The sequence below is a fragment of the Psittacula echo genome (genome assembly GCF_963264785.1).
Source record: "Psittacula echo genome assembly, chromosome: 2".
Taxonomy (NCBI): Eukaryota; Metazoa; Chordata; class Aves; order Psittaciformes; family Psittacidae; genus Psittacula; species Psittacula echo.
In genome coordinates this window covers 14,832,214-14,856,549 of record NC_137737.1, presented here as the reverse complement: position 1 = coordinate 14,856,549, position 24,336 = coordinate 14,832,214, and the positions used below count along the sequence as shown (strand labels likewise).

Below are 24,336 nucleotides of genomic sequence, written 5' to 3'. Positions count from 1 at the left end.
ATGGAAAACTCTCGTTCTATCAGCTTGACCATCTCCCTGACACCACCAGATTGTTGTCTTCATTGTGGTACTAATTTGAAAATGTCATAAGCCATGTAGCTTTCACCACATCTCTGGGGAGAATACACGGCATTAAAGCAGCCTTAAATAGTCCTTTCCTTGACTTCATCTTCTCGATTCTCTTTTATATCTCTTCATTGAAATAAATGATTCCTAATGTTGCTTTGTCTTTAGCTATTTCATTTGTCTCCCTCTCTTCTGTTTGCCACAAAATCACACTGTTTACACTGTTCCTTTTGGGAATTTCTCCTCTTTTGTTTATCTTCCTGGTACCCAGGAGCCATGGACTTATGTATACTGTAGGCTGTAAAGAAAATGTTAAAAGTCTCTACTGGAGAAACTTATGTTTATATATGAAGGTACTTAGTTGTCTTGTGGACATACAAGTTAAACTTGCACAAGAAGGCCTTAAATGCAAGTCTATAGCAGACTCATCCATAAAAAGATGGGTTTTTTTCCCCTATAAATCTAATACACTTTTTATTCTATCTTTTACTGAAGCTGGTGTTGGCTACAGCTGCATATACTTTGCATGTAGTATGTATTTTAGCAAAACTTGTTGAAAGATTCAGTCTGACAGTGATATCGTGCTTATTGAAAGGATAACTGCACTATTTTGACTGAAGATACAGGTACACACAAGAATAGAGCTCTGGAACAGAAAATCTGTTGTTTTGGGAGAACTTCCAGTGATTGATTCAGGTTTCTCTTTTTCTGCTCAAATGAAGTATTTTGCTTAGACTTTGTATCTGCTAACTTACTTCTAAAAGTAAACCCAACATTATACTCAAGGAAACTTATTTGCAATCCTTCGGTGTGAAATGAAAATTCAAAGTATTTTGAAAATATCAAAAATGCCGTAAATATTTACTTTTTTTAAGCCAAATTGACCTGACAAATTCAGCAGAAATGTGACTGATGGTTTGTTTGACCTGCATTTGCAATTCTCTAAGGCAAATCATCTCAGCTGAAAAGTTTGCTCAGTATTAGCTAATGTTACGTATGTAGATGAGGAATGTTTGAAGTTAGACTAACGGGGAGGTTGTAGGTCTTAAGAGGTCAATTATGAGTTGCAGCCAGCCTACAAGAGTAGAAATTTACTGTAATATCTATCTATCTATCTATCTATCTATCTATCTATCTATCTATCTATCTATCTGTATCTCATATCCATGAAGGATCTCGGATCTTCCTGCAGGCAGACACTGGGTGGCTGTCTCCAGGAGTAGGATTCATTACCATTCATATGAAAATGGTGGAAAATCCTACCCTAAAGCTAACCTACCCCTGGAGTTTTGCCTATCTGTCATGGTGATCGCTTGTCTGGCAAGATAAAGGATTTGGTAATAGTCAGCTGGCTGGTCTGGCTGTCTGGGAAGTCAACAAAACAGCACAACGAATCAAGCAGGCGAAAAACTGATTACTATGGCATTACTTCTCCCCAGGAAAAAGCGAAGAGTTAACATCTATGCAAAAAAGATCCTGTTTTTAATAGATTATCATCTGTCTAATCTCAATGTACATGGCACAAATATATATTGGTTTGTTTTTTTTTGTCAGCAAATTATTGAAGAGCCAACAGTTCTGAAAAGCTTAATAGGATTTGGGGTTGCAGTGAATGGGAAGGTATAAGACGAAAAATAAATCAAATCATTGACATTTGTGTGGCTGTAATTACTTAAGTTTTAGATTTGTGTTGCGTGTATTTTCCTTAGAAGCCATTGCGTTAATTTGCTGCCCTAACAAAGGGTGATAGCTAATTAGGAAGAAAGGAAGTTTGGTCACTAAAAAGCAAACTCTTTTTAAGGGATTTACTTCCTGGCAAGAAATACCTCTTCCAGCTGAAATGTATCATTTGTAACTTCTTCCTGTAATCATCTCTGATGGAAAACAACCATTTCTCAAAGATTGCAAGCTTTCCTAGAAAAATGCCCACGATTTGATAGTTGATTATGATAGGCCAGGTATTTGGAGAGAATAGGCATTTTTTGTGCAATTGAAATTACGTTTCTCACAGTAATGATCAGTGACTTCATTTCAGATACGTAACTGCTTTTTAAGTAGCTTGTCTCCATGCAAACATATTCAGTTGTGTCTATAACAATTTATGGATTGTTTTTTGGTTCCTGAATGAAGCTTAGAATACTGTTATTATAGTGCGGCTTATAGAGCTCTGCATGGCTTTGAACTTACCAGCATCCCATTCTTCTTTTCTCCTTGATACCTCTAAATGTAAGCTAGATTTGGTGTGTTGACAGCTCTTTGTGTCTTACAGAACGTGTTTATTTCAGCAGCATGTATATATGTGTGCGTGGGGGTGTGTGAATATGTATGTAAGTGACTGGGGTCATCAGGAAAAGCAGCTGTGTGTCTTGGCAATTTTTTTTGTCATGTCACTGGATATTTTTCCTGATGTTCAAATTTGGTAACTTTATATTAGAAACATTTCATATATCTTGGGTGTTTTCCAAATGCAAAGCAGACCTAAAGAAAGCATAGAAACTTTGCAACGTTATAAACGTAGGAGTCTGAACTCTGCCATTTACAGCTTGAGTACTTGATAATCCCAGGAAGTGTGAACTGGTGCACACCTCCTTACCTTACCCAAACCAGGGCAGTAATTCAATGCAGTTCATTCCTTGGACCCATTGGTGGCAGCTCTAGTGCTTCTTAGGTGCTGGGCTTCTCAACAGAAAAGTTTGGAGGAGGGATATGTAAAAGGTACGTGTGTGTATGTACACCATATAATGTAATGAAGGCTGAAGAATGCAGTATTATACAAAAGAAGCACAGCATAATTTAATTATATTAATAGTAATTTATATTAATTATAATATTAATATAGGATAAAATTGATGATGGGGATATTTAGTTGCTGTACTTTGGAAAACAAAGACAAGACAAAAGAAATTACCTTGGAAGGGACACTAACTTTTCCATCATGTCCCATTTCACAGCTAGCCTGAGTTGCTACAGGCATGGGTCTGCAGAGTTACCAGTGAGGGCCACTGCCTAGGGGCATGAAGAGCTTTGTAAGGTGTTTAAAAGTTAATTAAAAAAAGAAAAAAGAAAATCTTGGACACTTGGTAAATGTTGTCTTTGTGGTTGTCACCACCTTGTTATCTCCGTTGTGTTACACTGCTACTGCATGTCACTACTACGGCAGAGTGACAAAAGGAAGATTTTTAGAGAGGTTTTTTAAGTTTTGTGGAAGTAGACCCTGCTATCCCCAACGTAAGAGGTGCCTCTTCTACCCCTGCTACTTTGTGGTAGTTCAGCAACTTGATTGTTGATGGCTTTATATAGGTTGGACTTGTCATATTAATTGCAGTTAGTAGGGGGCATGTTTGAGAGTGATGGAAACTGTTGTTTCACATTCTCAATCTTGTGATGTATATGGTCCCTTAGGACAAAGAAAAGTTCCCTGAATTAGGTCCTTTCAGTCACACTGCTTTCTAAATGAAAAGTCAATTTATTTGATTTACACAATTCTCTAATGAATGAGTTAGTCCATGCTTCCCCCTCATTCAGCTATCATTGCTCCCCTTTCAGATACAAACCTGAGCACTTTTAAATCATGTATGCAGTGATCAGTGACTCACTGGTGGCTTGGGAGGCAATGGTAAGGCTCACTCACAGTTTATTATTCCATGAAAAGTGAGATAGGATACTGATCAAGTCCAGTTTACCCTGTTAAAGCAGTATAGGAAAGTTTGTAGCTTGTCCATCATGGTGCTCAATCTTCTGCACCACATTGGAGTTGACGATTTTACACTAATCCATTTGGCACTCTAACTGAGTGTGTCAGTTTGCTTGGGATAAGCAAGATACTGTTGCTTTCTTAAGCTTTCTGGAAAACCCTTTGTATTGTGTTCATGGAATAAAGATTAAATACTAAGAAAAAAGAAGCAGTATATATTTCCTTAAGCAGTTTATAACAATAAAGAAAATTATTAGCCGTGAATAGAGTTCTTAAAGGGAAAATTATTGTGATTTTCAGAAATGTGATCTGGCAGTGCTGGGAAAAATCTGTTGTCTTTTGTTAACAAAAAAGTGAAAAGCTGTTAACTTTGGTCATTTGGAACATTTCATTTTGGATCCAGAATTTTATGAAAAACAGTTACCTTGAAGCTGTAGTTTGTTCTAAAGCTGTTTTATGTCAGGTCTAGAAATAGCAATATTAACCATCAGGCTATGAGATGGGGTGTTTTTTTCCTCTTTTAAGTGGGACTAGCTGAAGAAAGGGGTGCCTCCCTTCTCTAACTTAATCTGAACTCAAAGTAACTTTTGTTGTCTTGTTATAACTGCCCTTTTTCTGAGTCACTGTATGAAAGCGTTGAATATTGTAGATCAAACACTTTAAAGCCAACTTTGACTTAGTTTTATGCATGCTTTGGAGTAGACTAATGTACAATAGTGTCCAGGAAACTCAGCCAGTAATTCATAGGAGTCCAAAATGTTCTCCTTAGGATGAATCATAGCAGCATAAATGATAGGACTGGAGAAGATCCTTTAGGTCATCCAGTTCAAAGCCTGTGTATCTTCCTTTTTACTAATCCCCACTAGGATTTCATCGACCCTATCTTTGCAAACCTCTCATATTCTTGAGTCAGCCACCTCCATGGGTAGTTTCTTCCATTGCCTAATTGTTTAACCTGAACATCTTTAAACCTTGCACCATCATGCTTAGTGTGAAAAATTTATGACTACAGAAAACAATCCTTTCTCCTCCCTTTTGCTGTCATGCTCAAATATCATCACTCCCTTTAAATGGTTTTGGTTTGCTGGTTTTGTTGTTTTATTCCACCACCCCCAACCTGCATGAATAACAGTTCCAAGAAACTTGGGGGTTTTTTAGCTGTCTTTGGTGCTTCTGTCACTGTAACCGATTTTCTTTGAACTTTCAGTTTTCAAGACTCAAAAATACATTTTATCTAGAAATGATCTTTCTGTGACTGAATGACATGTATGCCTTAAGTCATGCTTTTCAAGAGGTAAATTAACAGGACTGAGGAATTCTGTGTCTTTGTTTATAGAAGCTGCTTTTATGAGGGTGCTAATATGCCCTGATTGACAAATATACAAAATTGGAGCAATTTCAGTGACTGCAGGTGGAATCTGGTTTTGACCTCAGATAAATGCAATGTCGTGTTACTAGTCAGGATGTTAACTGGATCATATAGATCAACTCTGTTTTGAAAACTTCCCTCCAGAAATTCTGGGGTTGCCTACTGCAGAGGAGTTAAAATTTATCATGCTTATTTCCAGAAGCAGTTTCCCAGTTCATAGCTGAGTTGATAAATAGAGATATGAACCTTTTAATAAACGTTTGTCTGTGTGCTCAGACCAGTATTATTCTGATAGGATTTTTGGGTGACCTATAAAATGAAACATTGAGAACTTCATAATGGGGATATGAAGATGGAAGGAAGCTTTTTTCCTGATGAAATGAGGTAAAGGAGCCTTAATATACAGATTTATTTTTTTTATATACCCTGTATTTCTTAGGATCTGCCTGGGCTTGTCAGAATATGCCGATGAGAAACCTGTCTGATGTTAATCATCTCACATACTATGATGTAGCGTGTGCCAGTTAGAGCAATGTGACATGCACGTTGTTCTCCTAGATGACCAGTTATTATTGTATGTTGAAAGCATACAGGGCAGAAGTGGGAAGGCTGCTTATTGCAAGGCAAGTTTTCATACTGCCTCCCATTTTGGAGCTGCAGTTTGTACTTCACCTGTCCTCTCACCTCTCCTGCAGTTTACTCATGTGGTAGTTCTTTGATCAGTGCAGGTTCCCTATAGTCATGGATAGTGCTGTTGGGCAAAGTTGTGTGAAATTGAGGTAAATCCTGCTGTATTACTTCAGTTTTGCCAGCCCATAATTACAGTTAATGCATTATGTTTTGTGGATCCACTGGGGTTCACGTGCTTGAAAGTAACCATTCATGTTATCCCGCCCCTCTACTCTGCTCTCGTGAGACCTCACTTGGAGTATTGTGTGCAGTTCTGGTGTCCTCAACATAAAAAGGACATGGAACTGTTGGAACAAGTCCAGAGGAGGGCCACGAGGACGATCAGGGGACTGGAGCACCTCCCATATGAAGACAGGCTGAGAAAGTTGGGGCTGTTCAGCCTGGAGAAGAGAAGGCTGCTTGGAGACCTCATAGCAGCCTTCCAGTATGTGAAGGGGGCCTACAAGGATGCTGGGGAGGGACTCTTCATCAGGGACTGTAGTGACAGGACAAGGGGTAATGGGTTCAAACTTAAACAGGGGAAGTTTAGATTGGATATAAGGAAGAAATTCTTTACTGGGAGGGTGGTGAGGCACTGGAATGGGTTGCCCAGGGAGGTTGTGAATGCTCCATTCCTGGCAGTGTTCAAGGCCAGGTTGGATGAGGCCTTGGGTGACATGGTTTAGTGTGGGGTGTCCCTGCCCATGGCAGGGGGGTTGGAACTAGATGATCTTAAGGTCCTTTCCAACCCTAACTATTCTATGATTCTATGATTCTATGTTGCCCATTTTGGCATGGCAATTTGAAGAAACAGACACAAGGGTTGTTTGTGGTAAGTCAGTATCATGGAAATAACAGGTTTTGAAAGCAGTATCTTGGGCACTATTTTATGGCTCAAATGAATTTCTTTGCATTATAATTTTATAATTACTTTTTAATTTTTAACATGCTGTATTTTCAGCCTAGTAAAGATGCATCAAGAAGGCCTTTTCAGTAAGATTCCCTCCTTCTCCCCAGTATTTTTGTAAACCTCCCTTCCTTAATTTCAGTGCTTAATTTATGCTGGTTTAGATGTTCTCTAGCCAGTCCTCAAATGTATTGAAGTTGAGGACACTGTGTAATGGCAGTGTTACGTGTCTTGAGTGTGTAGCTTGGTGAGCAATGCTAATGCAGAGGTTAGTGCCTCCTGGTCTCTGGTGGATCTGTGGCTATTCCCTTCAGGTACAAATTGCTGACCATAATCATAGCACCTTCTTGCTGTTTCTCGTCTGAACTATGTGTGTGTCCAGCTTTTCTAAGAGTGGGCAGAAACTGATTTCATAATTCTTGCAAACTCTTTTCCTTGCTTATGGTGGTGGAAGTACCTTTTATGTAGCACAGAGCTGTAAACAGCTCCAAATGTGATCTCAACAAAGCCATATCAGGGACATAGCATAAGTCAGGGACGGTATTAACTGTGAGCTTTGCAGTGTCTTTTACACTGCATTGAGCTACGTGGGTTATTCTACATGGGGTATTTCACTGCAGATGCATGTCTTAAACAGCTTTTTCCATTATGCTACTTCTGCAGGGCTTTCCTCAGCAAAGTATCTGTGTTTAAGATTTTTATTTCCATGATGTATTTCGAATGGTGTCTCCTTTTATCTTTTCTCAACCTTGTTAATCTCTTAGTCCTAGAGCAATCTGTCTTTCCCCTCAACGACATTTGTAGCTCATCTCAGTTTCTTATAATCCACACATTTCATTATCATGCTACCTAGCTCCTTCCCCTAGATGATTAATGAAAGAAGATGGGACCTGCTGCTGGTTCCTTTGGCATCCCAGCATGTGCTACGTGATGAGAGTTTTAAACAAAAGAGCTGCCATATGAGGGCTGACCTTTGTAAACCAGACACAGCTCTTAACATGGTATTTTTAATTGTCCTTTAGAAAGAAAAAAAAGAAGGAAAAAAACCAGTAGAAGCTTCAGTAAAGGGAACTTCTTAGTGCCTCAGGGGCCTTGGGCTTCCAGCTGGTGCTGAAATTTTACTGCTTTAGTCTTTTGTATCTTGGTGATTTTATCCTTGATCTCCTGCTCTGTTAGCTTCACTGATGCTTTCCTTCAGTCTCAAGGCCTGAGATAAAGTTTGTTCAGTTTAGTACCAGCAGTAAAGCATTGTAAATCCTGAAAACCCAAAGCTCCAAAAAACACTGACAGTGGAAAATAAAAACTGACAAAAGAAATGTGTCTGGTTTTGTTGATGGGGAATTGCTCAGATGTAAATGAAAGCATATTCTTTTAGAATTATATAGATCGTTGGTGCAAAAATCTGTGTGAACAGGATTGTGAAGGCAGTTGGGCTGACAGGCAAATGGTGGCTTGAGTTTAGAAGACCTGGATGCTCAGATTTTATTCTGCTGACCTGCTGGATCATTTCACTTCACTGGGGTGTGTGGATTTCAGCTTTCTTCAGAAATGGCTCATAAAAAAATCTCCCAACCAAACCCAAACACCACAGAACAAAACATAAAAGCGGTGTGTTGTTTTTATTATTATTCATATATCCTTTGGAGATGGTGCGAGTATATTTTTATTGCTTTGCATTCATTAGACAAGAATTTAAGTTAAATCATTTTCAACACAAATTAAGAGTGGACCTGTTAAATAATTAGAGCTGGGTTAAATGAACAGTTCAATGTAAAGTCATGCAAGTATTTGCCTATACAAATCCATGTGATTATCCACAGTTCTTTTTCTCCTTGGATTTTCCAAGCTACTTTTTATGAGTTTCTACCCACTTTTTCAATTCTGTCAGGTTTGTTATTGCAAAGATTAATATCCAGTACAGGATGGATTCATATCTTGAACTGATACTTGAAAATAGGAAACTCAGTTTTGGTTTGAGGTAGAAGTTATCTTCAATACAGGGGTTTTGCTATTTTCCCCTTCTCCAAAATGTTAGTCTGATATTAAAAAAAAAAAAAAAAAAAAAAAAAAAAGAAAAAAAAAGTTGTTAATGGGTTTATGGAGCCAATTTTCTACTGTTTTGCAATTTGTATTGCCAGTTCTGCCTAGAAAAAGTGACAGGCAAAATGCAGGTAGATTGGAGTAACTGTGTCTCAGATCGTATGCCCAGTTGTTCTCTGTCACGTTTCTATGATGTGAAAGTGGTCTCTGATTTTATAACTTAGACTTTATCATCCATCATATGCATAAAAGAGCTGATGTCAAATTGCCCTTATTGCCTTAATGTTTTATATTTTCTAAACTTGTGAGTGCTTGAATTTGCAAGTTACGCTTTTTTATCGTAACTGTTTTGCATGTAATAAATTGTTTCCTCCAGCTATAACCAAGGCTTTTACAAACTGATGGGATCACCAATGTAGTGCATGTGGTTGCCAGATACACTGAATTTTTAAGCATCTTCTTTCTTCTTAATAGGTTTGTCTGGGGAATCAGCAGAGGAAGCAGAAGAGCCATGAAATCCAAAGACGACCCTCGGGAGGAATTTCTCTCTGATGTCAGATGCGTTTATAGTGCAGCAGTACCAACCCATTTTACCTTGCACTGACTGCAGCTTCCAGGACTGTGCTGATTTATACAGATACAGAGCTGGGTCTCCCTGCCAACTACTAGCATCCTTTCTGTGAACAACGTTTAAGCACTTACTCAACTGTGGTAGGGGTGTTGTGTTATGTTATCCCTTTCTAAGGATTCAGTTGATTGATCAAAGACTATTTACACATAGTTAAAAGCAACCTTGTGTTTCAGGATATGGTTTATCTTTTTTTTCTTAAAAATACTCTGAACGGTACCTCCCTTTGAGATTATATTAACATTTGTTATATCACAGTTTTGACAAAAGATAACTATCTCGTTTCCTCCTGTACTAACATTCACGATTCCAGACAACTGAATTCACCACCCGAAGAAAAACTGGTAATCCATCAACCTTCTTTTTTCTCCTCTCATTGCTTATGCGGACTCCTGCTCTCTAGAGATACAGAGTAAAATATGGTTACTGGACAGAAAAGGCAAACCCTTTTGCCATAAACTATGTCACTATGAATGTGAATAAAGTTTACACTGTAAGTACCTTGAGCACAGCAACACATGGATCTTTTTATGGTTACCTGTGAGTTCTGTTTTTCTTGTCAATCAGTCTGTTCTAGTTATGGGCAAGATTTTCAAAAGTAACAACCAATTTCTGAGTGCCTTAATTTTTATTAATCCAGTTGGAGGGTGCTTTGAGGGTTGAGTTTTTAGAAAGTGCTGACTGTTCGCCTTCTGAAATTCAGGTTCATTCAAGGTGCCTGAAATGCAACACTCAGCAACTGGGGTGACCTTTGAGAGGACCTTGGATTTGGAAGCATCCAGCTCATGTCTGAATTCCAGAGAGTGATTTGAGATATCAGTAAAAGTACTTGGGACTGAAAATAACTGAGACGTGGGTCAAGTGTAAAAACAGGCATTTGAATGAGGCCTCTCCTTGCTGTTGCTGGTTCATACCAAAATACAAGTTGCAGCCTTTTGGATAGCAGAATCAAAAGGCAGTGCTTGTCTTAGCTTAGTTTCTGGTGGATGCAATTGCATGAGCCATCTCTACATCCCACTTTCCTCAACAGGGGTTGACCAACTCCTGTTGTAGCCATCGAAGAGGTCCCTCCAGCTCACTTTTATGCTGTTTCAGCAGAGGTTGTGACGATTGCTGTGGTGCTAGGTTGATATGTGGGTAAAAAAAGGACATTATTTTTCAGGATGTCTTAAGCCATCAACCTTTATCATCTCTGTATCTACTTTCAACCTCTTTATATGCACCCCCAGAACAAAACCAACTTTGCACCATGTCTGCATTTGCTGCTTAACTACCTGGTCCTACTCTGGCTCAGTAAACATGATATAACCATGTTTCACGGAGCCTTATTCAACATGTTAGCTATTAAATAGAGCTAAGTGACCAGGGAACTGGGTTCTGATACCTCTAGGACTGAAGTGGGCAGTGACTCCCAGTAAAAATTACTCGGTCCCCCAGGAGACGTCAGATATCTACAAGTTGTGGGGCCAGAAATCTTGCTGCTTTCCCAGGAAGGAAAAAATCCTACCCCCTGCTTGCTATGGCATGATTCTGCTGGCTGAGTTGTCTTTGCTCTGATCCCTCCCCCATGGTTTTTGTCAGGAGGGTGGTATCCATCTCATTGTCCAGGTACCCTGCTGCGCTGCCAAAATTACTCTATAAAATAATCTCCTGTAGTCTCTGTATACACCTCAGTGACCAAAGAAAATCCATGGAGAACTAATCAATTACTGTAGCTATTAGGTTTAAACTTTAACTATAGATCTCAAACCTTCTTTTGTCCTCTTGTCAGCAGCTACTAGGGGATCTAGAAAAATCAACCACAGTTACTACTGGAAGCCTGTACCATAACAGTGTAGAATCCTGGACCAAAGAATCCTAAGCTATAGGCATATAATATAGCTGGAAAGCACGCTACTGTGAGACTTCCATGAAATATATTACTCTGTCATAATTACCATTATTGAATGTGATCCCAGTGCTCAGGGCTGCCTGGCTTCATTGGGAATTTAGGGTAAACAATGAGTAGGCACTGAGGTCAATTATATCATCCACTCTTATTTAAGTTATTTTCTGTCATTTTAAGATGTAAGGCTCAGAAACACTCTTACTTGCCTTTTCCACTCCTTGCTTTGTAAAATGAGGTCTCATGAGAATAGTTTTACAGAAAGGGGAAAACATACTGGTAATAAAGAGAAGGGAGGAAAAAAGGGTAGAACTATCTATAGGAGTAATGTATGACTTCTTTGTACATTGCACTAAATTGCAGTATTTGCTAGTATCAGGATTTGAAAGTTGCATTGAGTAGAAATTACTTAGTTTCCGCCAGTGCCAAATAGTCCATCTAATTCAGAGGAAGGAAGCAATTGAAATGTAGTCATTTATGCAGCAGGCTAAGAGGAAATATTGTAAAGTAATTCTTCACAGTTCTCAAATAGAGTTTGAATTTTTAAGAAAGTTCTTTTTGGCTGGAAAAATTAAGGCCAATTACAGGAAGTTTTGAAGTGAAGAGAGTTGGCCAACTGTAAAGTGTAGGGAAATATTGCTAGTTCAGGGGGACCAAATGTTTGGTTCTCATCAGTGATGTTTCGGAGGCCAAGACAGGCATTGCTGCCCAATCAAACTATTCTGAACAGGATTTGAGAGTAATACGTGGTCAGTTCTTCTGGTCAGGTTAAAGACACAGCCTGTCTACAAGTTTAGCTATTTGAGGTGAAATGTGTATGTCTCCCAGATAAAAATTAATGTTTAATTATTATCTTATTGAAATTAGTTTTGGATACGTATATCTAAAAGGGATTTTTTGACAGTTTGAAAACAACATTGTGAGTCTTAGCAACTCCATTATATTTGTGTTAGAGCACTTTGAAATGCATTTTCTCAAGTTCCAATGTCAAATTCATACTTTTGTGTTTGTATTAAACAGGTAAATCCTTCTAGAGTTGATTTTCTTGGTAGAGATTATTTTCTGAATGTGAAATTATTGTCCAAGGGTTTTTCTTTCATTTTGTTTTTGTGCTGTTGCAATGTAGAAAAACAGATTAAAACAATTACTACTATGATGACCAAAATCTGGAGGTCTGGGCTCCGCTGATCTTTTGGGCTTTGAACACAATGCTGAGTTCAAACTAGGACTGTGGTTTTCAGCTCCAGATTGATTCTTCTGTCCAACTATTATTAAACTATGACACAGAAAAACAACATTTCTTTACTTTCAAGGGGCTGGGTTTTGAATGCTTTTGTCTTTTTTCTCCAGCGTTTACTGTAACACCAGGCATTAGCAATAAGTTCCAATATTCTTGTATTGCTTAGAAAGAGTAATTTACTGCCATAAACAGAAGTTTGCTGCGCAGAGATTGTATTTCTATGTGAACACTTTCCAGCATAATAAAACCCAACATAGTATGTGTCATATTAAGTATCTTTTCTTCTTATCAGAATATCCTGTTTATAAATAATCCATTTAAAAACTGCTGTAAAGGTGCAGTGAAATACATGACATACTCCTGAAACCAAGCTTCTGTATCCCTTCTTTATTTGAAATGAACCTTGAGTTTCCCAAAGCCCTGTTTGTTGTCACCCCTTGACATCGTGCTGCTTTGTTCGTTTTTCTTGTAGCATAAGGTTCCTCCAGTATTTATGTGGTATCTTCATGTGCTGTTTACAGATGACTGTGTTCCTTTCCAGCCCACAGGGAAAGTTTGTGTAGCTCTCCACTGGTTTATCAACCTTGATCCTCTTGAGGGGATGGAACACTCTCAGGTCCTCTGGAAACAAGTGGAAGGCTGAGGCACTCACTGTCTACAGGGCTGGGCTTATAATTAGCAGAAGTGACCCAATCTAGTAGTGGTTTAAAATGCATTGTGTTTGTGAGAATTTATCCTAGTATTCCAGTAGACCAAGTTCAATACAAGGTTGATATTTATAGAAAGATGAAAAACATTGTTTGGTTTAGAGTCTGAAACTCCTCCTTACTTGTCTGTTTCCTGTCTTATAAATTCTTACAATGGTCAATGGTACCAGGAATTATTATTTCTGTCCTCTTTTGCAAGATTGCTAGCTGTTTGCTATACAAAAGCTGCTAATATGGGAGAATATGCTTTATCCAGGAGACCAGCAGAGACACCTAGTACTTCTGTTAGCAAGTGATATAGTTAATCATGGGATGGAAGCATAACCCAGTTAACTCATATGACCTGGTGCTCTCTGAAAATGATGTCCTTATTGCTGGTATCTTTACATCTGCTATAGCAAGGAGTACAAACAGATGCAATATACAAACACTTTTGAATGATTGCTACTTTAAAATACTGTGGTATTTCCCAAGAATTTCGTGATGTTGAAAGCAGGAAAGGGAGTAACATACAATTATATTTTCTTATGCACTCATTGTAGGCTGATGTTTCCTTCATGTGCGCTGTCATGTGCTTAGATTTACTATGCGTGTATAAGGCATCAGTGTGTTTGTATGAGCCTGCTGTATTGAAGATTTTGGTATCCATCCTCATTCTTAAATTAAAGGATTGAGCAAAATTGTGTTTTTATAGCAGGAAAAACAACATGGAAGTAACCAGGAGCCCTGGAAGAGAGCCACGATCTCAAGCCACAGCTGGTAAATTGATGTTAGCTTTAATGGGAGTATTTTCCATTTGATGTACCATGAGCATATTGTATTACTCACTTGTTTGCTAGCACCACTTTAACACTACACTCTCATAATAAGAAATATTTCTTTTGGAAATTATTTTTGGCAAAACCAGTTAAAGCTCCAGAGAAAAATGATAGCAGTTTTTGATAAGATACTTTGATTCATCTTTATAGGCAGAATAGATTTGGAGTGCTTCCTAAGAGGGGATGATCACTGCAAATCATAGATCATCCTCCACCACAGCTCCAGCTGAGTGCAGGCTGACAGTGTGTTCGGCTGCAGAGGCAAGATAAGAGCTGTTCCAATTATGTCAGCTGTTGCCTGATCAGAAATTGTGAAAGGGAGGTCAGTCATCCTGAGTCATTACTGTAAACTGATTAGAGTCCTAAATCTATTTTCATTGAATTTAACTGAGTATTTTGCCATTGATCTTGACAGGAGAGCATCCGTACTCTTCTACCGGAGTTGTGTCACAAAAAGATGACATACAAGTGCAGTTTAACTCCTAGCTAGCTGATGTAATCAATTATGAGGGTCTCTCCAAAAGGTACTATTCCCAAATTACAATATGCATGAGGGTTAGCTAGTCAGTATTAATTAAATAGCTTCAGCATTCCACCTCAGAAGTGGTTGCTTCTCTGTAGAGAGTGATGCTGCATGTGGAATGGGCCCTTACAAATAAAACCACAGAGCATTTTATACATGTTACTTCAGCCACTTATGAGATGAAATCACTCTCAGGATGAAGTATAGCAGCTTTTCAACAACCAAAGCAGCACTATGAAACAGTTTAGGAAATCCAGCAATGAACAGCATGCTTCCCAACCAAGAGAGTACTGGAGGGATGTATTTCCAGGACACGTTCTATTAACAAGAATGCACTTACTTAATTTGGCATTTGAGCAACAGAAAGCTGGGCCCTCTATCTTTTAAAAAGTTGCTATGGTTTCTCTAAATTGATGTTGTTGTTATTACTATTTCCTGAATTTCACGTACAATTCAAAATGTGGCAGCTCCAGTCTCCTCTTATTATACTGAGACATTTTATCATTGTTAATGAATGTAGCATAGGTGCTATTCTTAGACAACCTTAGAAAACAACAAAGATTTTGATCCAAGGATGGCTTGGGCCTGTTCTCCTTACTCTGATAAATCTGGTGAGACTATATTGCAAAGTCTGCAGTGTCATTGGGAGAGAAAAGAGTTTTTATTGTATTGATTTTATTACTTTATTCATTTTGAAGGATAGACCAGTTCTATAGCATCTTGGATGTGTTAGAGAATATATGAAGAAGTTGGTCTATGGCAGATGATACTCCAATTCATTATGAAGCAAGTATTCAATAATTAATAGTTACTTCAAGTGCTCATAATATATTATAATCATGGTTGGATTCAATTACAGGAGACATAAAAGGGATTATTGTACTTTTTCTTCCCCTGATGGTATAATGAAGTGGAGGCAGTTGGGATCCATAAATATTGGAGAACAGTCAAGTTGCTACATATATAACAGGAACTGTTTTTTCCAGCTGTCTGGATGTGTAGTGTCTTCCTTCTGCTTGAGCTATGACTGTAATTAGGAACTGGTAAGCATACAGCTTGGTTAACATGGTGTGATTGCTTCTGATCCAGTAGAAACAAAGAGGGTTTCTCTTGGCAGCATGTTTGAGTGCCATGTTCCAGCATTAACTGGATATTTCATGGTGGCACAACACGTATCTTTCAGCATGACACTGGACAGCTGCCTTGCAGACCTCGGGGTGCAAGTCCCAGAAGCAGTCAAATTTTCCCATTGCCATAGTATTTTATCTGTAAGGATTTGTCCCCTCTGGTAGTGACTAGAGGGCCTGGGAGGAGGAAGAGGAGACCCAGAGATCTGGATTTCCGTCAGGATTGTGTTCTAAAGCTCCCATGCCAGCTGCCACAGAGAAATGTATTCTGAGAAGAGAAATCCTGTTCATCCGGGTAAGACTGTGCCCTCAGGGTTAGTACATGTGGGTGTTTGATGATCAAGCAGTAGGGCTGGATTCAGTGGTAACAAACTGCTTGGTAGCAGTAAAAGAAGAGTAAAAGTGAATGTTTCTGTGGCCAAACAACTAAATAAGAATATGGACAATATGGCTGGCCCTTCAGAAGCGCTAACGATTTATCACTGCCGTGTCAGTTGTACCTTTCTGGTTCCACATCACTGTGAATTAAGAGGTTGAGTATCACAGGAAAGCAAGGTTCAAGCAGAAGTGGATGATACTTCCTCACTGCAGGCAGTCAGGACTGGAAAAGGTAAAGGGTGGTCTTCTGTTACGTACCGCAGGTAAGGTTGGCAAAGATAAGGTGGAAGAGAGCTATGAACATGCAGGTGGTTGCAGATTGTGGATAGTACACTCTTAGTGTATTCAGAATTGATTTTTCTATTTTGGTCTCTCTTTTTAACAAAGTCATTCCACATTCACCGTTCATTAGCTCATCTCATGGGGAGAGGAGTCCTTCTTCTCGTCATCCACATTTTTGTAGATAGCAGTCACTCTTGCAATCGTGACATTCATTTCTTCTCTTATTTGCTTCTTTCTTTTTTCTCCCTGATACCATTGACCATAAATTGATGGTTTTGCCCAGCAGCCACTTTGTAGATGTGTTTTAAAATTCTGAAAGAAGGAAAACTTGCAGCAAAATGAGTGTTTTGGTTAAACCTTTAAAATACAATGTAGCTATTCTCTGGGATGAATAATACTACTTTCAGCATCAGGAAAATAATGAATGGAAAACCAAATGTGCTTTTAAGAAGTTGAAGCTTTTTTTAAAGGGCTACTGCCCAAGTATGTCATCCAATGGAGGAAAGTTGGTAGCTGCATTGTTTTTTGTACGACAGCTACCCAGACGGTGATGTGATACCTTTTACTGGGCTAACCAAAGTTAAAATTAGAACTGAGCAAATAAATCCCAATGAGTAACAGAGTTTGTACATTTAACCTTTCTTGCTTCTCATTAAGATCAACTTTTTCAAACCTGGCCACTGATTTTTTGGCTTCCAGTTTACAGCATGCTGAGGGAGGACCTAATTTCTAAGCCTGGTGAGCTTCCTACCTTCAGCTGGATAATGATTGCACTAAACCAAATAGGCATAAAGATACAGCCTTAGTTCTATTTGTTCAGGATTATTGCATTGGCCAGAGGAACAATTTCTACAAATCCTCTCCCATCTCTCTTGTCATTTGAAGATACCCAGTGCACAAATCTGAACCCTCAGTGTTCAGCTGAGTTAGGTCTCAAAAGAGCAGGCATGTCCATCCCCTGGGGGTTGAGCTAGGATGTGAATTCAGGATTTACCTGTGTGTTTTATGTATTTGGGTTGCTATAGTATTGCCAGGGAAGGCTTTGTGGTAACATTTATGGAAACCTGCATGCGCTGTGACTTTTTGTATAAAGGTTTGTCACCAGATCACTTCCACGTTGACTTCTGATTTGAAACTCATTCCTCTCCTGGTCATTGTCCTCACTGTTGTAAGTTTTTATTCACCAAGTTTAAAAACAAATTATTCCTTCTCTGTTTCTTGTCTACCCCTGTCTATAGCTGCCTCTCCTTCAGAACCAGTCGTGCACCGCTGCAGGTAAAGTGAGCAGCACAGCAGAGGTAAGAAGATCCAACCACTTGTAAATATCAAAGTTGTATAACTCACACTGATTCACCATCCAGGGGTGTGGTGGAGCAGTTTCTATAATGGTAAACTTACTCACTGAAGTGGCCAGAGGACATTTTTCTTCAGAAAAAAACAGCCAGAGGGTATAAGCAAAAGGAGAACCTTTCTCCTTCTTAATTTCTTGTGCCTACTTCATCGTTACTCAGCACTAGACTGTTAGTCATGTGGCTGCTGTGGTGAGAAGACTGTGGGTTTGATTTTCAGCTAGAACAAACTGGAACAGGGGTAGCTGAGGCTTTGACAGTGTTCCTAGCCAGCCCCAGAACCATGTACTATCCCTTTTGCCCTTCTTCCCCTCTTCCCACACGTGCACAGGCTCCTCTGTGCTCCTGAGCAGGGCAGAAGCAGGGATGTTCAGTTTTGCTTCTCAAGGGTAAATCATCTGCTCCAGCACAGTCAGGCTGTGCCAGCATCCCTCAAAATTCACCATGGATTCACCCAGCTCCATGCCTCTGCCTGGCTCATGTCAGAGATGTCATTTAGCTCCCCTTTATGTATTTTCCACCCTTTGTGAACTATAGCACCAGGTGGTGCTTAGAATAATATAGAAGAACATTTATAAACTGGTATAATAGTATTTTGCTTCTCCCTACAGGCTCTCATGTCTCTCTCCATCTCCACTGCGTGCCCAAGAGGATATCTTTGGGTTCATGTACCACACTGTCTCTGCTAGGCTTGGCTCAGTCCCTGTCCTTTCCCTCACTAAAGCGTTATCAAAACTACCTGATATTTTGGATTGTGCTCATCTTTTAGCTACCCCAGTTCAACTCAAGGCCCGTGGCTCAGACTGGGAACCCCAAAAGTGAGACTCAAGATTTGGAGAACTTGGTTGTGGGTGAATAGAGCTATTGTTCGACTGCTCCCATGCCTCATACCTTTGCAATCTGGTTGGATCCTGCTAGCTGTGAAAAAATGCTTAGTTTGCACTGCACCTATTCAATGGGAAAACAAAGTGTAGCTTTCAGAGCCATCTTTTCTTCCTCGTTTCTCCTAGTTTGCATCATGTTAATTCAAACTGTCTTGTCTTAATCCTTTTCTGCACTTGGGCCAGCAGCTGAAAGGCTGCTAAAGTATGTGTGCTTTATCCTCTCCATGCTCTGCAGAAACAGCTTTACAAACCACAGAGACTATTTTAAAATAAATGGCCATTTTTTGAAATCCTATCATTACAAAGCTGAGGCTTGGTTGTTGTCCTCAAAGTGCTTCATAGCAGCAACATTCCTGCATTTTGGGAATTGTGCTGTATATTCAGCCAGTTGGAGTGAATCCAGAAGCAAAGCATGGAACTGTTGTGAGTGCTGTGTGCTCATGCTGTTGCTTTCTCTAATACATGGCCTGTATTGTTGTTTTGTGGAATGCTCGGGTGTCAGTTCATTGTCATTTGGAGTGTGGGGATGAGTTTTTATTTTTAGAGAAGGATGCACAGAAATGATCTTTCAGAATTCCAGTTGCTTTCATTACTTCTGGCACAACAGAACTGAAAGCAGCTCCACTGCAGGCCTATGGAACCCTCAGTTCTGTGATTTATTATTTGATATTTTCCTGTCTTCATATGAACATTTCTGAAGGTAAACACACGCTGCAAAACAAATCTGTCTGAGAAAGTAATTGTGAAAGTTAAGTAATCTCTGGCAGTGTTCAAGGCCAGGTTGGACAGGACTTGGAGCAACCTAGTCTAGTGGAACTAGATGAGCTTTCAGGTCCCTTCCAGCCCAAACCCATCTGTGATTCTATGAAATACCATCCCAGATGATCTCTTAGGGGAAGGTTGGAGTCTCTGTCCTGCAGGTGCCCCACACTGTGTCTGTCCCAAGCAAGCCACCCAAGCAATGCCATGCAGCTTGCCTGGCACAGTCTGTAAGTAAAGGGGTGATTTTTGCCTCTCCGAGATCTACTGTAGCCCCCTTGGGAGAAGAGACCTGTTCCTTGGATAACCCAACACAGAGTTGAACCAGAACACAGGGGCACTTCTATGTTGTTGTGGTCATCCCCTTTTAAATGGAGTTATCCTGGTTTCCTCTGGGGACTTGCTGCAACGGGTACTTACAGGAAGGCCTTCTGCCCATGATGTGATTATTCTCATGGGCCTCATCAGGGCTGTTCTGATGTGTATTTCCTGGGGAAGGGTCTAAATTTGTAATTTGAGTGTGGTGAGGCACTGGAATGGGTTGCCCAGGGAAGCTGTGAATGCTCCATTCCTGGTGGTATTCAAGGCCAGGTTGGACAGAGCCTTGGGTGACATGGTTTAGCGTGAGGTGTCCCTGCCCATGGCAGGGGGGTTGGAACTAGATGATCTTAAGGTCCTTTCCAAGCCTAACTATTCTATGATTCTATGAAATTATGTGACCTATTAGAACAGTGAGCCCAAGGTACTTCCAGCATCGTAATCTTCTGTTTGTTTAGTAATAGCTATCTTACTGACTTCCATGCTGACACATATACACTACAGCCATACAGACTGATTTCAGTTTGATCAAAACGTAAGGATATTAAAGCCAATTTGATCCATACCTAACAATATTAAAACCAGGCACTACCTTCAGAGTTAAGAATCTCTGTTTAAAGATACCAAAAATAAATAGCATACACCACATGTAAATACATATTTAAAATTCTTTGAAGCCTGACAAATGTAGATTAATAGTCTTCTTCGGACACAAGTACTTCAGCTTACTCTCCTGGGTTTCACTTGCTAATATATACAAGCCATGTGACTGATACTTTCCCAAAGTTAATACAATTCCCTGTCTCTGTTTACCTCATGCTTCTAAATCATGTATTTAGAGGTATGCTACTGTCAGAGGACTTTGGGATTTGGCAGAAACCCCCTGCAGATCTGTGTAATGACACCAAAAGGCCACCTCTGGCACATTCAATCTCTCATCTCCCTCTGAAAGAGCCTTAGATAGCCCAGAGGCAGGTAGATGAATTACACTGCCTTTTGGAAGTGCTTTTTTTCTCTTGCCCAAGTGGCTATGTGTTTGCTTTTTGGCAAAGGTCTGGGGTTCACCTGACCTGGGTGCATCGGTGCTAAAATGAGAAGGGTTTTTAACAGATTTCTACTTTGTTGTTGCTAGTATAGTTGCTTATTTCTGGGTTTTTTTTGTGTATTCTTGAGTAATTTTTGGTTTTAGCACATGCAGAATTATCCAGGATTTCATTAGTCAGACTGGGGCGCAGTTCAGTATAATTATTAAATCTTGTAGTATTGCTTCTTTAATAATGGCTCTATTACTCATTAGGAAGGTGCATAACTAGCAGAAGTTAGAACAGAGCAATGCAGGATTATCCCAGTTTGCTCATGTATATTATCCCAACATATCCTGATGGCTGGAGCTGAAAAAGGCTACTTATGATTGTCAGTTCATTGCTCGCTCTGTGTGGTACTGTCAGTCAGTAGTACAGATCAGGTATTAATGCTTAATTGAGTGTGCTTCATTTAAATCAGAAGCCAAGAAGAAATGGTAGGGAGGATTTCTTACCTATATCAGCTGCAGTGCTGCATAGCCGATTCTCTTTAAGAAAAAAAGTAATCAGTAAATTGATTAAAGTTTGTACTTGGAAAATAACAATAAATAGGGGCTCTTTGTAAAACTGTCTTTTGGTTTGTTTTCCAGATAAAATAAGTTGTGTTGTACTAATGGCAGGGACAGCAAGAGCCCAATGCCAGATGAGGGAAAAGGAAAAGCCCATTCTGAGAGCAAACCAAGAGAGCATTTCACTCCTGCAGGAGCAAGCCGTTAGCACATGTGGCTTAGATTGCTATAACTAGCTCTGTGGTTCAGGTTGATTGTGGCAGCAGCTCCAGCTCATCCCTGCTCAGTGGCTGCTGGCTGCAGGGCTCTGGTCTTCCAACACTGCCACCTGCCAGCAGCTGCTCCACACAGCAGCAGATTGTGTTGTCGACAAGCTGTAACTTTTTATTATAGATGTCTTAAAATTAATGGCCCTTAGTCTCCTCTCATCACTTGAATGGGAATGAGGGCACCCACGTGAAGGAGAGGAGGCTCCCACTTGATGCATTTCATTCCTTGAACTCACCTCTGAATTTTTAAGCCTTTAGTTGTCATTCAAATAAAGTCCTGGGAAAAATCCTGCTGCAAAAACAAGAGCAGCAGCAGGAGGAAAGAAGTCTCAGTAGGTGAAGTGATGCTCTTACAGGATGCATGTTGTTGGAAACTTGTCTTTTAGCAAAATTGTGAGCCTTTGCCTTTCTCTGCTTGTAGAGGCATCTAATGTTGAACTGCATCCTGGTTGAGGGGTGCAATCTTCTGTCAAAGCAAGCATGTCTTGTCTTTTGGGGGCATGGGTGGAATCCAGAAGGAGGGTCCACCCTCATCTGCTATCATTCTTCCATTTTATAAAGTGTTTCTGGAGTACTCCTTGGTGTGGTATTTATAAGCTGAAATAGCAAAAATGCAGGTTTTGGTTTGTCTCACAAACTGGAAACAAAAGAAAGTACCTCATATATCACTTTCCATGTGATTTCATTAGCTCTTATCCTTTATCAGGCATAGCAGATGTTCAAGGGTGAACCCAACACAAAACCACATAACTCAAAGTTATTTTTATTATCTCTGGAAGGCAAACTATTTACAGCAGCAAAGTAACAGGGAGGAGTACGAGCATATGCCACTGTACTCTGTTTGCTTGGCCTGTGGCCTCTTGAATAGCTTCTGCTGGGAGTCCCATGGTTAAGACAGCATCAGAATTTCTCTTACCATTTACTTTGTTGTTGTCCTTGTAGGATATTTGATATGGACCACTGCAGCAGCCTATTTTCTCCGTATCGGAGCAATGCTTTCTGCTGCATACAATTATTTTTCAGTTTGAGTTGCTGGTGGCATTTATATCCAGTTTAGGCTCTGATCATTTGGTTTGCATTGCACAAATACAGATGATGAGGGTAATTTTGAAGACTTTTACAATCAGAAACTCCCTTTTTTGAGTTCTTTGAAAATATAATTTAACCGATAGAAGTGAGTTTGACCATGCAGGACATTCTGTGTTAATAAACTTGTAAAATGTTACTCATTGTCTTGCCACAAATAAATTAAATGCTTTGTATATTCCAGAGGCTTATGGAAAACTGTCAAAATGACAAGCTGTTTGATAAAATTTCTAACATTTATTCAGGAAAATGTCACTGTAACTTTTAGATACTTTCCTGTACCTTCCTTTGATTTAAGGACCTTGTCCATAAGCCATTTTTAATCCTGTTACAGTTTTAAAACCTCTTCGTGTGGTCTCCGGAACCCACTTTACATCCATTTAGTTTTCTGACTATTTTGCTTTGTCAGGAGTACCTCTTTGATACACTCAGGCCAGTCTGCAGGTTTATGAACGTTATCTCCTGGAAAAAAAAGGGCAGTGCAAGAAATACTGTTTATTCACACTGGTAGATACTCTTAACTTTGGAACATGATTAAGCACAGAAATGCATAAGTATGTATGTATGTATAAGTATTTGAAAGGCTGCAGCCCAGCTCAGTATGGCTGAACTGTGAAGACCTGATCAACCGCCAAAGGATGAACAGTAGTAACTACTACTGGTAGTGTAACTCCCATCTGCTCTCCTGTGTTAAAGTGCAATGTCTCTATCACGAGTAACTATGGAGTTCCTGACTGCTGCATGCTGATGCACCATGATAATAAAACACTTTTGCAAATTACAGGTGTTTCTGCAAGCATTCAGGGTTGAAGCTTACCAGACCCATGCCTCCAACTACAGTGAATGTGCATGATCTTCTTTTTGATTATCTAAGTTACTGGATCAGGAGTTCTTTATCTTTAGTAAAATGTTGATAGCAGTAGAAATGTGTTAGCTCAGTCTGACAGGCAAACTATCTTCAGTGCCATGTAAATGTAGCATGTTTATGGCACACCTTCTTGTATGATAAAGAACCCTTAGGAAGATCTATGCCCAAGACCTTGAAGAGTGAATTTCATAAAATACATGTGAATTTCAGTGATTCAGTTTCTTCTTCCACTTCTGGAAGGATTCTCTAGCCCATGAAGAATGGTCCTTCTAGTGATTCTGACTTGCCAGATAATCATGAAGAAAGATGTGAATGTGCTCTCTGTCTCCTTTGCTGTTACTATTGTTAACCATAAAGCTTGTTTTATTTCTTTTTAGGTGGGTGCTGAGTTGATTCTTTATCATGACCAGCTAGTGGCTGACATTGTTTTATGGCTAACTGCTGGGAAAGCATCACTGGAGAAGGAGCTGCATTACACATAAAGCGGTGTTTGTGAAGAGCTACCATTCCACCAAGCTGGATGAACCCAGGCTGACCAGAACTAATGAACATATCCTTTCAATAACAACTGATACCAGGTAATGCCTGTACGAAAAAGGTAAGGCTTTTGATGACATGACTTCTGTTTTAACTGCTGGCATGCAACAAAGTCTCTGTGCATATCTGATAGCAGGGCACAGTTTTCAGTGAGACCCTCTGATTTTGCGAAAATTACCACAGGTTTGAATGTTGTTGTCAATGTTTCATTCAATGTTTTGAATGAAAAATAAATACCTCTTCAAACACGGATGCCCCTGAAACTGTGCTTAGTGTGGCATTACAATCAGAAAGGATGCTGACCTCTGATAAGGTACACTTGGGAGATAGGGTAAGGGAGAG

At 39.6% G+C, this 24,336-nt stretch overlaps 1 protein-coding gene across 1 annotated transcript in view; it reads left to right on the top strand.

Annotated features, from left to right (window-relative positions):
- BBS9 (Bardet-Biedl syndrome 9) overlaps positions 1-23,939 on the top strand; it is a gene marked incomplete at its 3' end in the record, with an annotated part of 276,367 nt that extends 252,428 nt beyond the window's left edge. The window contains exon 24 of the mRNA XM_080611280.1: positions 23,835-23,939. Within this exon, the coding sequence (XP_080467406.1) occupies positions 23,835-23,939 (105 nt within the window). The remainder of the gene's footprint in view (positions 1-23,834) is intronic.
- Between the last annotated feature and the right edge of the window lie 397 nt (positions 23,940-24,336).